The 15143-nt window shown below is 48.8% G+C and overlaps 1 protein-coding gene across 2 annotated transcripts in view; it reads left to right on the forward strand.

Moving 5' to 3' along the window:
- INTS12 (integrator complex subunit 12) overlaps positions 1–15143 on the forward strand; it is a 698746-nt gene that overhangs the window by 402673 nt on the left and 280930 nt on the right. For both annotated transcript variants that reach the window (XM_069630951.1, XM_069630952.1), the window contains exon 5: positions 10129–10288. In XM_069630951.1, coding sequence (XP_069487052.1) covers positions 10129–10288 — 160 coding nt within the window. The remainder of the gene's footprint in view (positions 1–10128; positions 10289–15143) is intronic.

Genomic DNA, 15143 nt, shown 5'->3' on the forward strand with positions numbered 1-15143 from the left:
TCCCACACCTCTTTCTCTACACTGCCAAGCGGTCTTTCTCCAGCATGGGGTCTGGCATGGATTCCCATGCTCATGAATATTCCCCGTCATCAGGCTGGGAATCCTTTGTAAAGAAAAAATCAGTTTCAGTTTCGTTTCTGAACAGTTTTTCTACTAATAACCAATCACTGGTCTCTGGGTCATACTGCCCCCAGCCAATGACTGCCCTCTACCTAAGCCTCTCCTCTGGCAGCCATCTTCAGATTTTTACCGCACGTTCAAGTGTTGGGAGTCCTCCTGCTATAGCTTTCGAGCTTTTACTGCGTTTTGCGATTTTTCGAAGAGTTTACTCTTATTTTTTCGGTCAATCGAGCCTCAAGGTCCACCGATTCTACTTACCATCAACGGGGACACATTTCGGAATTTTTCTACGCCCCTCAAGGGCAAATTTTCGTTGAGTTTTCGCTTCTTGGAGGATTTAGGAAGATCTTTGAGGCCTACCCCACGTGGACATGGCCCAGGACAAAGGAAACACAACGCCTGGATCCAAGCTGTTTAGGAACTGCCCTGGATGCGGATTACAGAATGTCTTCAAGGAAGATGAGCACTCTCGGTGCCTCTACTGCTTTCACGACGACAAATTGCACGTGGAGAAGGACTGTGCGTTTTGTAAGAATATTTCCGAACGGACAATGAAGGATCGTCGTACTCGACTCACCAACTGGCTGGAGGGGAAGAGCCCAGCAGCAGGTGAGGAGAAGAAGTAGTCGGAGCGGTCTTCTAAGACCTTTGAGGGCGCTCCGGCGACGGGGGCCCAACAAAAGGCAAAGCACCGCGAGTCTGCGGGCACTGGGAGTGCCGATGGTCCGTTGGCGCGATGTCACTGACGCCATCAACCATGAGCCAACACTCTGGCTCGGTGAAGAGTAAGTCGGAGAACCCCCGGGTAAGCTTCGGGAGAAGCCCCGGTCGATCCCGACGGTGGCAGCCAAGAGGGAGCGAGGCGGCGACCCTCCTCCCAAGGTGAAGGCCTCGGGCGTGGCCAAAGTCGAAGGCCCTGATTCACCCTACCAAGGCCTCGATCGAAGGAGTTGTGGTTGACCTGGCGAAGCCTGTGGAGGCTATCCCAGTGGAGATGGCTTCCGGGCCTAGAGTTTCCCTGCCACCCCAGAGGGAATCCTCTTTTCAGCCTATCGATAAGACCCCTGTGAAACCCCGGGTGGAGAAAGAGGGGGGGCACGGTAGCCATAACGGACACAGATACAACGTCTGAAGATGAGCTGGCTGGCGTCACAAAGATCCTGGACACGAAGTTTGAGGAAGTCTGGTCCTACGGGAGGGACCCCGGTGGAGCCGACGAGGAGCCGCGGACCGTGGAGGAGACGGAGGACCCGACTCCCCAGCTGTTGCTCCCGTCGCAACCTATGCCACAGGAAAACTCAGGAGCAATCTTGATGGCTATCCAGGCCCTGTGTACGGAGATAAGGACAAGGTTGCCCTTACCCCCAGTGGACGATCCAGCGGCACCTGGACCGTCGGGAAGCCCACCAAACAAGCGGAGGCAAATGCATCCTTCCCCTCCTTTCCAGCCATCACCTCCTTCCCCTCCACCGAGGGATGAGACTGGAACGGCGATGTCGACGACGGGGACGGAGGACGATGGTTATGACGACGGGACGGATCTCCCATCACCTCCCGCCAGAGCCCTCCCCTACCCCCCGACGAAATTGGCTCCTTTCACACCATGATCGCCAGGGCTTCGGAGCTCTTCCAACTTTGTCCTGAAGAAAAGAAGGAGGGTTTCCTCTACCAACGATGGGAGGCCAAGAGGAATACAGTCCTCTCAGTACCGTTACTAGACGACATCTGGGACCGAAGGACGGTTGCTACTCAAGAACCCACGGCTCCTGCGAAGATGGTCCGGTATGAGAAGTACCGGGTCCCAGATTCCGCCCCGATGTGCCTTAGAGCTCAGCCGTCTCCAGATTCGGTGGTCTACGCAGCGGCCAAAAAGAAATCGGCAGGGGCGACGGGATCAACTTCCACTTCCCCACCGGACAGTGAGGGGAAGAGGCTGGATGCCATGGGGCGACGAGTCATCTCGTCGGCGGTGACGACCATCAAAGCGGCCCTCGCGATCGTGGAGTGCTACGACAGGGAGCTGTGGTTCAAGATCGCTCCCCTCCTGGTCCTCCTCACAGGCTACAAGAGGGCAGAAGCCCTTGAAATCCTGCAGGAAGGCGAGGTGGCTTCAGACCACGCCATCACAGTGGCCATGGACATCGCTGACACCGGTTTTCGCCAGATGGGCAATGGCGTTTGCCTTCGCCGGCACGGTTGGCTCAAGGCCACCAATTTCCGTCAGGACGTGCAGACCAGGGTACTGGACATGCCCTTCGACTGGAATAACCTGTTCGGCAAGGCAGTGGACGAGTCACTGCAGGCCATCAAGGCGGACACCGAGACGGCCCGGGCCTTGGGTTCTCCATCGACGGCCGCCCTTTCGGACCCCCGGAGGCAAGTCTCAAGGTGCCTCCAAAGGATTTGGTGGTGGTTCCTCATCGTACCGCCAAGCGGCCCATTCTTCGTCTGAAGAGGCCTACAGAGGCCGCAGCAAGACCGGAGGACGTCGTCGTCGCCAAGGAGGCCAAGCTTCCAAGGTCTCGACGAAGCAGCATTGAACCGGCGCCCAGGGTCTTCACCAAGTGCCTGGCACCGGTGGCGGCGTGGCTGCGCCTGCAGGGAACCCACGTTTACCCCTACCTGGACGATTGGCTCATCTGAGCAAAGTCAAGGGAACTCGCCGTCGATCACACAACGAAGACCGTCCAACTGCTCACAGATCTGGGATTCTTGATCAACTTCGCGAAATCCCGCTTTGTACCGTCGCAACACGCCCTGTTCCTGGGAGCCAGACTCGACACAGTGGCGCGATTGGCTTCACCGTCGGAGGAAAGGACGATGACCACCCTGGGCAATGTACAACGGCTGTTGACCATGGACATAGCCAGGGTGAGGTCCATCAAGTCCCTACTCGGCATGATGTCATCGTGCATCTACCTCGTGCGCCTGTGCAGGTTGCAGATGCGACCACTGCAGGAGTTCCTCGGCGTCCGTTGGATGCAAGCAGCAGGCATTTTCGAAGACAAGATCTCCCTCAACGTGACGTTCCACCAAGCAATCCGGTGGTGGGGAAACCATGCGAATCTAGCAGGGGGTATGGACTTCCAGACCCTGACACATCAGGAGACGGTGACGACGAACGCCTCCCTGGAAGGATGGGGGGGGCGCACACCGGATATCTCCACGCAAGAAGCCTTTGGCTCCCAGAGGAGAGGTCACTACACATCAACGTCCTGGAGCTCCGAGCCGTGTTCTGGGCCCTGAGGTTGTTCCTCCCGTCCCTCAAGGGCAAGGTGGTGAGGGGCTTCACCGACAACACCACCACGATGTTCTACATCCGGAAGCAAGGGGGCACCAGATCACCAGCCCCTATCCAAGGAAGCGCAGGATCTGTGGCACTGGGCCGTTGCCCAGGGGACGTTCCTGGTACCCTTACACCTGGCAGGAGTAAAGAACACAGTCGCAGACTCGCTCAGCAGGGAGCTGCGCTCGTGCCATGAGTGGGAACTCTGGCAGGATCAAGTGGATTTGCTATTTCAACGATGGGGCAATCCCCAGATAGATCTGTTTGCGACGGCGCTGAACACAAAGTGCCGGAGGTTCGCCAGCAGTTTTCCCCAGCCGGGGAGCATTGGCGATGCCTTCTCATTTCCCTCGGACGGCCTGTTCCTGTATGCGTTCCCTCCGTTGCCATTGCTGCTGCGACTCATCAGTCAACTCAGACGGTCCCGGGGCAGGATGATCCTCGTCGCACCGGCGTGGCTGAGGCAGATCTGATTCCTGGACCTTCTGGACATGTCGGCGTCCCTCACGGTCAAACTACCAACAGACGGGCATCTTCTCGCCAGGGTAGGCAGCGCCATCCTCCCACGACCCAGGATCGCTGAACCTGCAGGCCTGGCTCCTGCAGGACTAGAGTTCAGAGGGTACGATATCCCGGCGGACTGCAAGGAGGTGCTTGCAAAGGCGAGGGCGTCCTCGACTCTCAAGTGCTATGGAACCAAATGGAAGAGTTTCTCTGTCTGGTGCCGTGCACAGAAGATGAACCCTCTGCGAATTACATCACCTCGTGCTGCCGCACTTACTATCACTTCCAAAGCGGGGCTGGCGCATGTCTCCATCAAGATCCATCTGGCACCTATCTCCCGCTACACCAGAACTCCGGGGCGGTCATCTCTGTGGTCTCATTGCCTGGTGAAGGAGTTCATGAAAGGACTGTTGCGCTCGTTCCCGCCGGTGAAGGCTCCGGCCCCGGCGTGGGAGCTCAACGTGGTGCTGACCAGGCTCATGGGGCCGCCATTCGAGCCTCTGCATTCGGCACCGTTGAAGTTCCTGTCGTGGAAGACAGCGTTTCTTGTGGCCATCACCTCCGCACGACGAGTGGGAGAGATCCAGGCCCTCTCCTGTAAACCTCCATATCTGACATTCCACGAGACGAGGGTAGTGCTGAGGACGCACCCCTCTTTCATGCCCAAGGTGCCGTCGGACTTCCATCTCAACGAACCCTTGGTGTTACCTGTTTTCTTCCCGTCGCCTTCGTCGCCGGCTGAGAGGACCTTGCACTCGCTGGATGTTGCTAGAGCGCTGAAGTTCTACATAGACTGCGCGAAGAGTCTTCGGAAGACATCACAGCTGTTTGTGAATTTTGGACCTGTGAACCAGGGGAAGGCCCTCTCTAAGGCTTCCATTTCCAGATGGCTCTCCGGCTGCATCATGCACTGTCACCCGTTGGCAAACCGACTGTTGCCCGGCCGTCCGAGAGCCCATTCGACCAGAGCGATGGCTGCCACCACGGCGTTCCTGTCTGGTGTGCCCCTGCTGGACATATGCAGGGCTGCTACGTGGAGGTTGATGCACACCTTCAAGAGATTCTACTACATCGAACGGGATTCCAGGGAGGAGTCCAGAGTCGGCCAGGCAGTGTTGTGCAACCTGTTCGCCTGAAGGTGAGCCTGGTAAGGAGGTAAGAGATGCTTAATGTGGAGCCTTGCCACCTCCCGTGGTTGTGCATGTGTGTACTGCTATGTAGTCTTGTATTCATGAGCATGTGAATCCATGCCAGGCCCCATGCTGGAGAAGGAACAAGTTACTAACACAGGCGTGTTCTTACTTACTGGGTATGTAGGCTGCAAGTGTTGACTGCATTCTTGCCTACAAATGTGAAATGCAATAAACTGCAACACTAAACAATTAACTTTGTCAATGCTTATTTTACTATTGCTTAGCTGGTACCAGCATTTAGATGGAAATAGCCTTTTGTGAACGTCAAAACTGGAGAGAACAAATAACATGCAACATTAATTAATCTTGTTGGAGGCTTTGGGAATTGTGGACATTTTGTTTGCTAACAATCTTCTTGGTAAGAAATGTTTATTATTATTATTATTATTATTATTATTATTAATAAGGCGTACACAATACAAATACATTTTCCAGGTTTCATTATTTCATACTTTCAAGACCCATTGTGGATTTCACCCTCCAACGCAATCGACACATATCTAACCTTTCTTGCATTTTTCTATATGTATTGACCTAAAAGTAGTGATTGGCAACTTGCGTACTTAAAGGCTGAATTTTGACAACTTATACATCAAAGTCTTTATTGAGAACTTGAAGGATTAATGAGGATTTATGTTGGCCATCAGATGCATTTTGCTGTCCCTGAAGGCTTTTGCATGGTGGTAGATGTATAGTTTGTACTTACAACAAAAAAGGGAGTTCATAAGCGTTTAACATTGTGAAAGGTGAAGATCAAGCGTACTAGAGAACTGCAATACAAGAGTAAAATATGAAATATGTAAGCTACAAATGCCATCATTACCCTTGCACTGGGCCATGTGAAATCTACCATAAGAACAAGGTTGACCATGCTAAGTCACAAGCTATTACCAGGCATAAGTCACCCGTCCCTTAGCATTAATGAATAAGCATCAGCAATAACAGATCACATTCAAATGCCCAGCATAGTGCTACCTTCTGCAAATAACGTTATAAGGAAGACGACATTGATGTACATGCAGAAACTCAATTTCTCAGTAAACTGAACTTACTTAACTAAACTTTCAAGATGCAGACTTGTTGAAATGTAAAGTTAATCCATGGTAGTCCTGGTGTCTCCTCCACTTGACAGCCTGACAACTGAGTATTTAAAAATATCAGAACTGGTTCCTCAAACCTCAACTATTATAATTGTGGATTAGAGGCTGCGTATTTTAATGTGATTTTGAAATCATTTAGAATATACAAAAAGCTTTCACAACCACCACTAATTATTGCTAATCTAGGTATGCCCCAAAATATTTTTTATAAAGGGTGGATTAAAAGATTATACAGGGTGTTTGGGAAGATATTTGCTCCCAACCAATGCGGTTTCATGAGCGACCGCTTGATGTTGGAAAACTGTAGACTTCTTCGGTAGACTACTGCAAATTACAAACGAGCAATAGCTTTCACGGTTTGCTTTGAGCAAGGTTGAAATTAACTTTTTTTCAACACTGCTTTTGATTGGATTTGGGTTTAATCATTTCTGACATTCCAGCATCAAATACAGATTTGTTGGCTTCCATCAATACGAAGGCAATTCCATCAGACTCTTGCATTGTACACATTTGAACTAGGCAACATTTCCCGTCTCTGCTCTGTCTCTGCTCTGTTTAATATTGAGACTTATCCGTTTGCTATTGCTCTGCATTCTTATGCTGGTGATTTCTAACCTTCAATGTCAAATATTTTTAGGGTCAGTGACTATTTAATTACATATTGGGGTGAATTGAGAAAAATGGGCCTTCTCAACAGTTGAACATGTCAATTTCTTTCTCACAATTATATGAAAACTCTAATGTTCACCCTTGCGTGCAGTAAACTTGACTGCTGCTTATGCCTATTGCTTGCTCTTTCTCTTTACTCTGTCCTCCCTCTAGAAAAAAATCCTCCACTTCGCTGCCTGCACTGGCTCCAATGTACCATCATCCCTCACTTTTACCTACCAACACCTGACTGGGTGGTTTTCCTTGCACAACTGCTCCCTTTTTAAGGATCCTTCTCCTATTCTTCAAAACTATTTCCTCTACTCCACTTCTGTCCTCAATCTCTGACCCATGCCTCATTTTGCTTCTGCGCTTTCACCCTACTTGTCCAGCTCTATTGTAACCCGCTGCCTACCACATAGCCAGCCCCACTATGGATTTCTTCAAAGCTCGATTTAAATTGCACTTACTTGCCAAACGGGATCTCTCACACCCCCTCCTCCATCCTTCCTACCTGACCCTACCTCTCCCTCCAGTGTCACATAATAATGTAACTGTGTAAATTTGCTAAATACGCTGTTAAGTTTGAAGTACTTGCCCCCCTTGCAGGTTAATTATGCCTTTTTGGAATTCACCTCAACAAACTTGTCATAAAGCTACACCAATACGCAAATGAAACCCATGTCTACCTGAAGGTCAGCTGCTCACGGCATCCATCAACCGAGACAGGGCCTTCGCCAGATTAACGTTGAGTTCTTATGTGATGCCAATAAAATAGTTTCATTCTACTTGGTATTCCCTCCAATCTTGCTGTAGTTCACAAATGGCTCACTGAAATGGTACAGATCCTCAACACATCTGACACTGTATGCAAAATCCTTAGGATTCACCGCCTTCTGCAACCTCTCCAGCAAGGCAATGCTGCCATGTAAACACAGATGGCCTTGTTCCATCTGACTTTCCTTAATATATATAAGGCTTTCATCCCAGGTCATGATTTCAGAACCGTTGTTCAAGCTCTGACCATTTACGACCTGTTCATTGACTACACCCTACTTGCCAGTGCTCCAGCCTACACCTAGGTTCTACTGAAGGAAGTCCAACACGCCAAGGCCACATAGCCAGAAGTCAGATGAAATTGAGCCATATTACCCCTGTTTTCAAGGAACTACACTTACTATCCATTTAAGCATGAATATTCTTACAACCTGTCTCTCAGCTAGGTGGCCATTATGGCTGTCTTCTCTGGCTTGCAGCGTCTTGAAAGGCCGATGCATAACCAGAAGCAAAGGCATTGCTAGGCTGGCAACCAAGATTTGCAGTAAAGAGATTTGCCAGAAAGCTAAAACTAGAAAAAAGGCGTTCTGCTGCACTTCAGGAGTCTGAAATAAACTTGCTCTACCAGTATGTGGCCGACATTTCTCCTGGTTTTCTTGAAGGAGCTGGAAATCTTGCTCTTCCAATAGCTGCATGTCCCACTGAAGGCAGAATGGCTGACTGCTTCCTTTCGTATTACCCATAATGTTCTGTTAACACGGTACCGCTTTCCCCCCAACTTGACAGTGCTTCATTGCATGACATCTAGGCTTGTACAACAGAAATCCCACACATGCATACATGCTGGATTTGTTCAAAAATTGAGGAACAAACTCTGTATATACCGGAAAAGGGTGAGGAAATATTTTGAGCAATCAAACAAACTTCTTTACAATGATATTCCCTGCTCAGTTTTGAGCATGTATATTTGTGAAATGGGAATCAAATGTGGGCGGGTGTAACCTGCCTTGCAGTGGAGCCAAGGCCTTGGTCTAATGTCGCAACAGGACTGTTTATCCAAAAGTGCAGTTTTATAGGGAATCAGAACCAGCAACCAAACCTTTTGCACTTAAGTTTGTTCCATGACTGCGGTCCTGAAATCAGCATTTCCCAATCCACCAGCTCGTGGCAATAGCATGCTTTGATGTTGGGGCTTCAGAACCAAAGTCAACGTTTGTCTGCAGATCCTGTACGTTTTCAAGATTAGACTTTCTGGCTGGTGGTTCAGATGGGCAACTTGACTTGGTACTGTGCCCAAAATACCAATTCCGCCTAATACACATACATCCAAATGGACACCTATCCAGTACACTACCTTCACTGTGGTAGTTTGAGGATACTGAGCTATAGGCCAAATTGTTAAAGCCTGAATCCAAGAGTTGTGATTTTTTTTTTTTTTATGGAGCGTTTGTAAAACAAGGTGTACACGTACACAAAGCTGATGTGTTGCATCGTGGCTCATTCAAAGTAGCAACCTTCTTAAAGCCAGAACTACTGTCATTACTTCTAATTAAATGTTATAGTTCAACATTAGCCTGAGTTTTAATTTGTGATCAGAGATCTTTTGTGCGATTTATGTGTCTCACTAGTGCACTCTTGAAAGGACCATTTGTTTGTCTTACCTGTTCTGCAGACTAGTATAGAAACAAGGTAAGATTTTACTCATGTTGGAAGGCTAGAGCAGTGGGATAGGTGTTTGAAAGGTTTACTCCGAAGAAAAGGATGGGCTATGCATTGAAAGGAATGGGAGAGGGAAAGGAAGGGGCTTGTTGTGGAACTAATAGAATGAAGGTGGTTTTAGAGAAGTATAAATTGATTGTTTGAGGCATGGGGAGATCAAGGCGAGTGCAAAATGTGAAAAGGGTTGGAATAAGTAGAAAAACTAAGGCAAAAAAAAGTTGAATAACCAGTCCATGAGAACTGACATAATCACAAAAGAGCTAATTTAAAACAAGGGAGAGATCTTATGACCAAGCTCAGTTAAACAAGTGAAGCAGTAGTAAAAGTAGACAAATGGGCAAGGCTGACATTTCCATTCAAAGAGCAATATGTAATTCAGGTAAAATGGAGAGCACTGCAGACCAGCAGTCAAATTGGGGCACTGGGATCGCTCAGTTTAATGTTTTTCTGAACGCTTTGGAAATTGGGTGTCTGATTGCCCAAATGCTGGAATCTTCTATCTTCATCTTAAGTGCCAATAATTGAAGTCCCTTGTAGAGAAACCATTTGAAACACTTAGTAACTGTTCTAAGGATTTCATCAATACACCCCACTTGAAAGCGCCCTTAGAAATTCATACTTTGTAAACAATTACAGATGTACAATTTACCTTTGCAAAGTTGTTTAACTTGTCTATGGCAACTGCCAATGTAAACATTATTTTGTTTGATAAGTCAAATTACGGGGATGGTTAAAATGTTGTCAATTACTGCATTTGATGATCTCCATTGATGTCTTGCAGGCAAATGACTGTACTGTCAGGTAATCAACTTGTTGAGTGTCAGGAATGCCACAATCTGTACCACCAGGACTGCCACAAACCACAGGTAACAGATAAAGATGTAAACGACCCCCGCCTCGTTTGGTATTGTGCCCGCTGCACCCGACAAATGAAGAGAATGGTATGTATACATTTTCTTTTTGTGAATCGCAATTGAAACATGCTTTGGGGACGTTGAATGCTTTCTTACAATGTAACTGCAGTGCTTTCCTCCTGCAGAGGGCTAATCGTTTTTTATAGCAAGTATTAATTCACTTCAATGATCCAATCTCTACTTTGCTGTCAGTGTTTCTTTCTACATTTTGTTTGTCATGGTGCTTACAACACCGGACTTCTTTACTCTGTTTGAATAAAAACATATAGTGGTAATCGAAAACTGAGAAGGGTGTGCATCTATGGATTTCTTTAATAGTCCATGGCAAGAATGTGTTCTCTTATACAGATAATTACTAGTACTCCTACATCCCGTCCCCTTTGCTCCATACTGCATGGGTGTACCTCGCTAGGAGTGGAAACTGAACCCCTTTTCACACAAGAAAGCCTTTCCCCTATAAATGTAGACACGCGTGCAGGCGTGGCAAAAGGAACGTGCGCTCCCCTGACTCCGCCGCCACACCTCAGTCCTCTTTTCTACTGCAACGGGAGCCGACCTGCTTCACCTGCGCTCGTGTTTGAGGCCTTTTCCCTTATAATCCCATGTGCCTGCTTTTCCCTTTTGGAACTTTTGTTCCATATTATTTCTTGCTTTCTACACCTTCACCAGCCACCGGTGCCTTGATGAGCGAAGTGGCTTTACTCTTGAACCGTTCCACTAGTGACTGAGGTGTGATTTGGTTTGTGTTATGTTTAGGGATTGGGTTCACACCATACCTGAGCTCCAACTGTGTGCTCTACTCAAGAGTGGAAATTGGGAGAGTGTTTGGGAGATCATTATTAAAGTTGAGACACAATTTACTATGCTACTTCTCTTTTTAGAATTGCATTAGCTTCTGTATACAGAGGGGGACCAGTTATGAAGTGGCTGTCATGCCCTGTGTGCTTTCCTTGTGCTTGTTCCTGTCTTTAATGGAGACACTGCGGCAACCTCTGCTATTTTTTTAATACAATTGATTTTAAAGAAATCATGTTAAATTATCTACTAAAACTTTAAGTAAATTATTATTTAAGTTTCCCTTTATTAAAAGGGAACTCTTAATTGTATACTATGTAGCATTTATGTTCAGATTAATTGGACTAATACACTTTCCCAGCTGTTGAGCGGTGTGAACATATAGTAGATATTCTGGTTAATATATCTATAATGTATATAGAATAGCTAAGCATTTACTTTACTTATTGTAGCTTCACAACAGTGAATCTCTATTTCAGGCAGATTGATGCCAATGGGATAACATTTGATGTATGAAGAACTTATACCATATTAAAGCTCTTTAAATTCTAAGATGCAGCTTCTAGATATAGGGCCTCATTACACGTTGTGCGGTAAAAACCGCAAATTAGCGGCATGGCGCTATTAATGTGTCTGCCCTCGCAAGAGGGCGCTAATAGCGCACAATCACGAGTATGCAGACACGAGCATAGCGCCATGCCGTTAATGACCCTACCGCCATGCCAGTAAAGTCCCCTGAGCAGTGCAAAATCATCTGGGACACCTGCATCATGCCAAAGGCACTAAAAAAAACCTCTGACAGGCAGCGCAAGGAGAAATATACGCCAGAGGAACTGAACATGCTAACACAGACCCTGGCTGAGAATGCAGAGGTAGTGTTTGCTAATGACATGCGCCGGCCAACCTTATTGAAAAAAAAAAGCCATCTGGGAGGAGGTAGGTGTCAAAGTCAGTGCTGTGGGCACCAGCACGCGCACTGTGCGCGAATGCAGGAAGAGGTGGGACGACCTCAGACTGCAGGTGAGGGGCATCCTGGCTGAAAACCATCGCATTGCCAGTGCCGGTGGAGATGGTTCACCAATCCGAATGAAGGAATGGGAGGAGACATGTTCTAACCTGATTGCCGTTGAATCCATTGAAGGAGTGGGCAGCATGGAGTTCGGCGTGGGTACCACTTCAGATGGAGGTGAGTGTACACATGACAGGATGCGATGTGAATGTACTGCCCCCCCATATGTGAGCACAGACTCCTCTCATGCATGGACACACATCCACACATGCATCCATCCCTCACCATGTCAGTGTCAGACACAAACACGCACACATCACCAGAGACAAGTTCCAAACACAACCATGCATGGATGAGGCACTGAACTGGCACATCACCTGCATCCACAACTACTAAGTCCCAATGGCCACAACTGCATCATTTATGTAATCTGCATTAAGTATATTGAAACGCAACCAATGCCATCCCCCTTCCCATCCCTGACAGGCTCACATACAGATGGTGAGGATGCCACTGATGCATCCCAGGCACCAACTACGTGCAAGAGGCCAAGGGCACAGGAGCCGGAGGACAGCCCAACAACATCCAGGGGCAAGGGGGGAAGGTCACACCTGACGAGCAGAAAACATCGTCACAATGCCACTGCCAGGGCAGTAGTAGCTGCACCAGAAACTGCAGCCCCACCACCGGTGGAGAACCCACTTGCACCAATGCCAGCCACCGAGGGCCCACCATCAGCTGCGGCAAGCTCCGCTGGTGAGGCAGCCGCCACTGCCCCCCTATCCGATCCGGAGGACACCCTAGTGGAGCCTATGGTGATGCACACCCCAACCCCCCCTAGAACACCAGAGCCAGCCCCAACCCAGACCCCTGGGTCTGATGTGACTGTTGAGGACAACTACCCAGCAATTATGTCCCCCATGTTACCTTCACCTGCTGCAGTGGGTGCATCAGAGGGCACAGCATCCAGTGCACGGTCACCCAGCACTGCCCCCCAACTGACCACCATCCTGGAGCGACAAGATGAGCTGACTGTGATGGTTGGCTGCCCGACTCAGGGAGAACATTGTGGAGACGGTGAGGCACTCCACTGAGAGAATGGATGCAAACACCGACAGGCTATGCAACGAGATAGCAATGCTCAGGGAGGTCCTTGTTCGCATGGCCGACACCATGGACCGCCACTTTTCACAGCCAGCCCATTCTGCCCCATCATCATCATCTTCGGGGTCGAGACAGACAAGCCCCCTCCGGCATTCTACACGCACCACCAGGCGCACGACTGACCGTCCCCAAGATGCTGCCAAAGACAATGGCAAATAGGGTGTCAATGGAGAATCCTCTGTGTGCATTGGCCAGGGCAAACATGCCAGACACATGAGGGACTGTTGGTGGGGGGTAGGGTGTTATCGGTCTGTTGTGGGGGCTGGGGGGGTAGGGTGTTATGGGTCTGTTGGAGGGGGTGGGGGGTTAGTGTGGTGGGATGTTTTGTTACTTGCACTTCTACACCTTTCTGTTTCTCAATACACTGGTTTATGAACAAAACACAGGCTTGGACATCTTCATTGTGTATGTGTACTTTATTGGCGACCGGGTCCATTGGTGCTCCCAAACATACACCAGTGCATTGATACCCATATCCATGTGACAGTACGTAAACATGTTCCTCAGAATATTTGGTTGATCAGATGCTGTCTCACAGCACGTCCCTCCTGCCCATCCCCTCTTGCAAGACCTGCATCCCCTTCATCTCCGTCCTCATCATCATCCTCATCAGGTGCTTCCATTTCAACCTCAGGGGGCAGTGGCACATTCCTTCTGATACACATATTGTGCAGCATGACACATACCATGGTGATCTTGCCCACCTTCTCATGTCCATACAGGAGAGCACCGCCAGACCTGCTAATGCATCCAAACCGTGACTTCAAAAGGCCAAAAGTCTGCTCAATCACGATGCGGGTACGGGTATGTGCACGATTGTATTCCTCCTCGTGCCTGTTCTGTGGGTTCCGTACAGGTGTGAGGAGCCAGGTCTTCAGGGGATAGCCCGCATCACCTGTGTGGGGGAAGGAATGGGGTCCTGTTACTGTTCACCTCAAGAGCGGCCTGTTCATATCACACAAATTGATATTGCATTGTGATTCAAGTAGACAATTGACAGCATACATGCAGATGGTCTGGGTGACAGCAACGTGCAAGGGGGAGGTTGACCCTGCAAGTAGACATGCCACATTGATGCCTCAAACAGTAATTGACATGTCCTGGGTGATGCAAGGTCTTCGGTGTCCCTGGGCCCAGGCAGATATGTTTCCACACTGCTGGTGTACTGCCATTCCAACATTGATGTTGCCATGCAGAGAGGCATCTCTTCAGTGGTGGAATAGGTGCGTGGGGAAATGCTATGGCTAGTGGTGATCCCTTTGCATGCATTATAGGGCACATTGCATTATTGATGTTGTGCTGGACTAATTCAGGATGCAATCTTGATGGCATGTGTGGAATTTTTATATTTTGTGGCGTGGAATGTTGTGCAATTTGTATGTGGATGGATGTTTAATGTTACTAGACCTGGAATGTCATCTGTATTGTGTAGCCTATACTTGCATGTCGGTTCATCTCAAATACATTGCCGCCTTCCCAGATGGACATTGACGTACATCTGTATGTGCATTTTGCCCACATAAGACAGGCTACACCCAGTTGGAGTACGTATCTCTCCCCCCCTTCGCACCCAGTTGGAGTACGTATCTCTCCCCCCCTTCACACCCATTTGGAGTACGTATCTCTCCACCCCCCCCCCTTCACACCCAGTTGGAGTACGTATCTCTCACCCCCACCCCCTTCACACCCAGTTGGAGTACGTATCTCTCCACCCCCCCAGTCACATTGCCATGTGCTTGCCCTGCTACTCACCAAGTAGCCACGAACGTTGTCCGGTGTGTTGCTCCATGTAGCGTGGGATAGTTGAGTTCCGCAGGACCATGGAATCATGGGTTGATCCGGGAAATCGTGCACAGCAATGTGTGATTATCTTGTTGGCGTCACATACCATTTGGACATTGATAGAGTGGAATT

Source organism: Ambystoma mexicanum, chromosome 6q (genome assembly GCF_040938575.1).
Source record: "Ambystoma mexicanum isolate Mex_15411 chromosome 6q, UKY_AmexF1_1, whole genome shotgun sequence".
In the NCBI taxonomy this organism is placed as follows: domain Eukaryota; kingdom Metazoa; phylum Chordata; class Amphibia; order Caudata; family Ambystomatidae; genus Ambystoma; species Ambystoma mexicanum.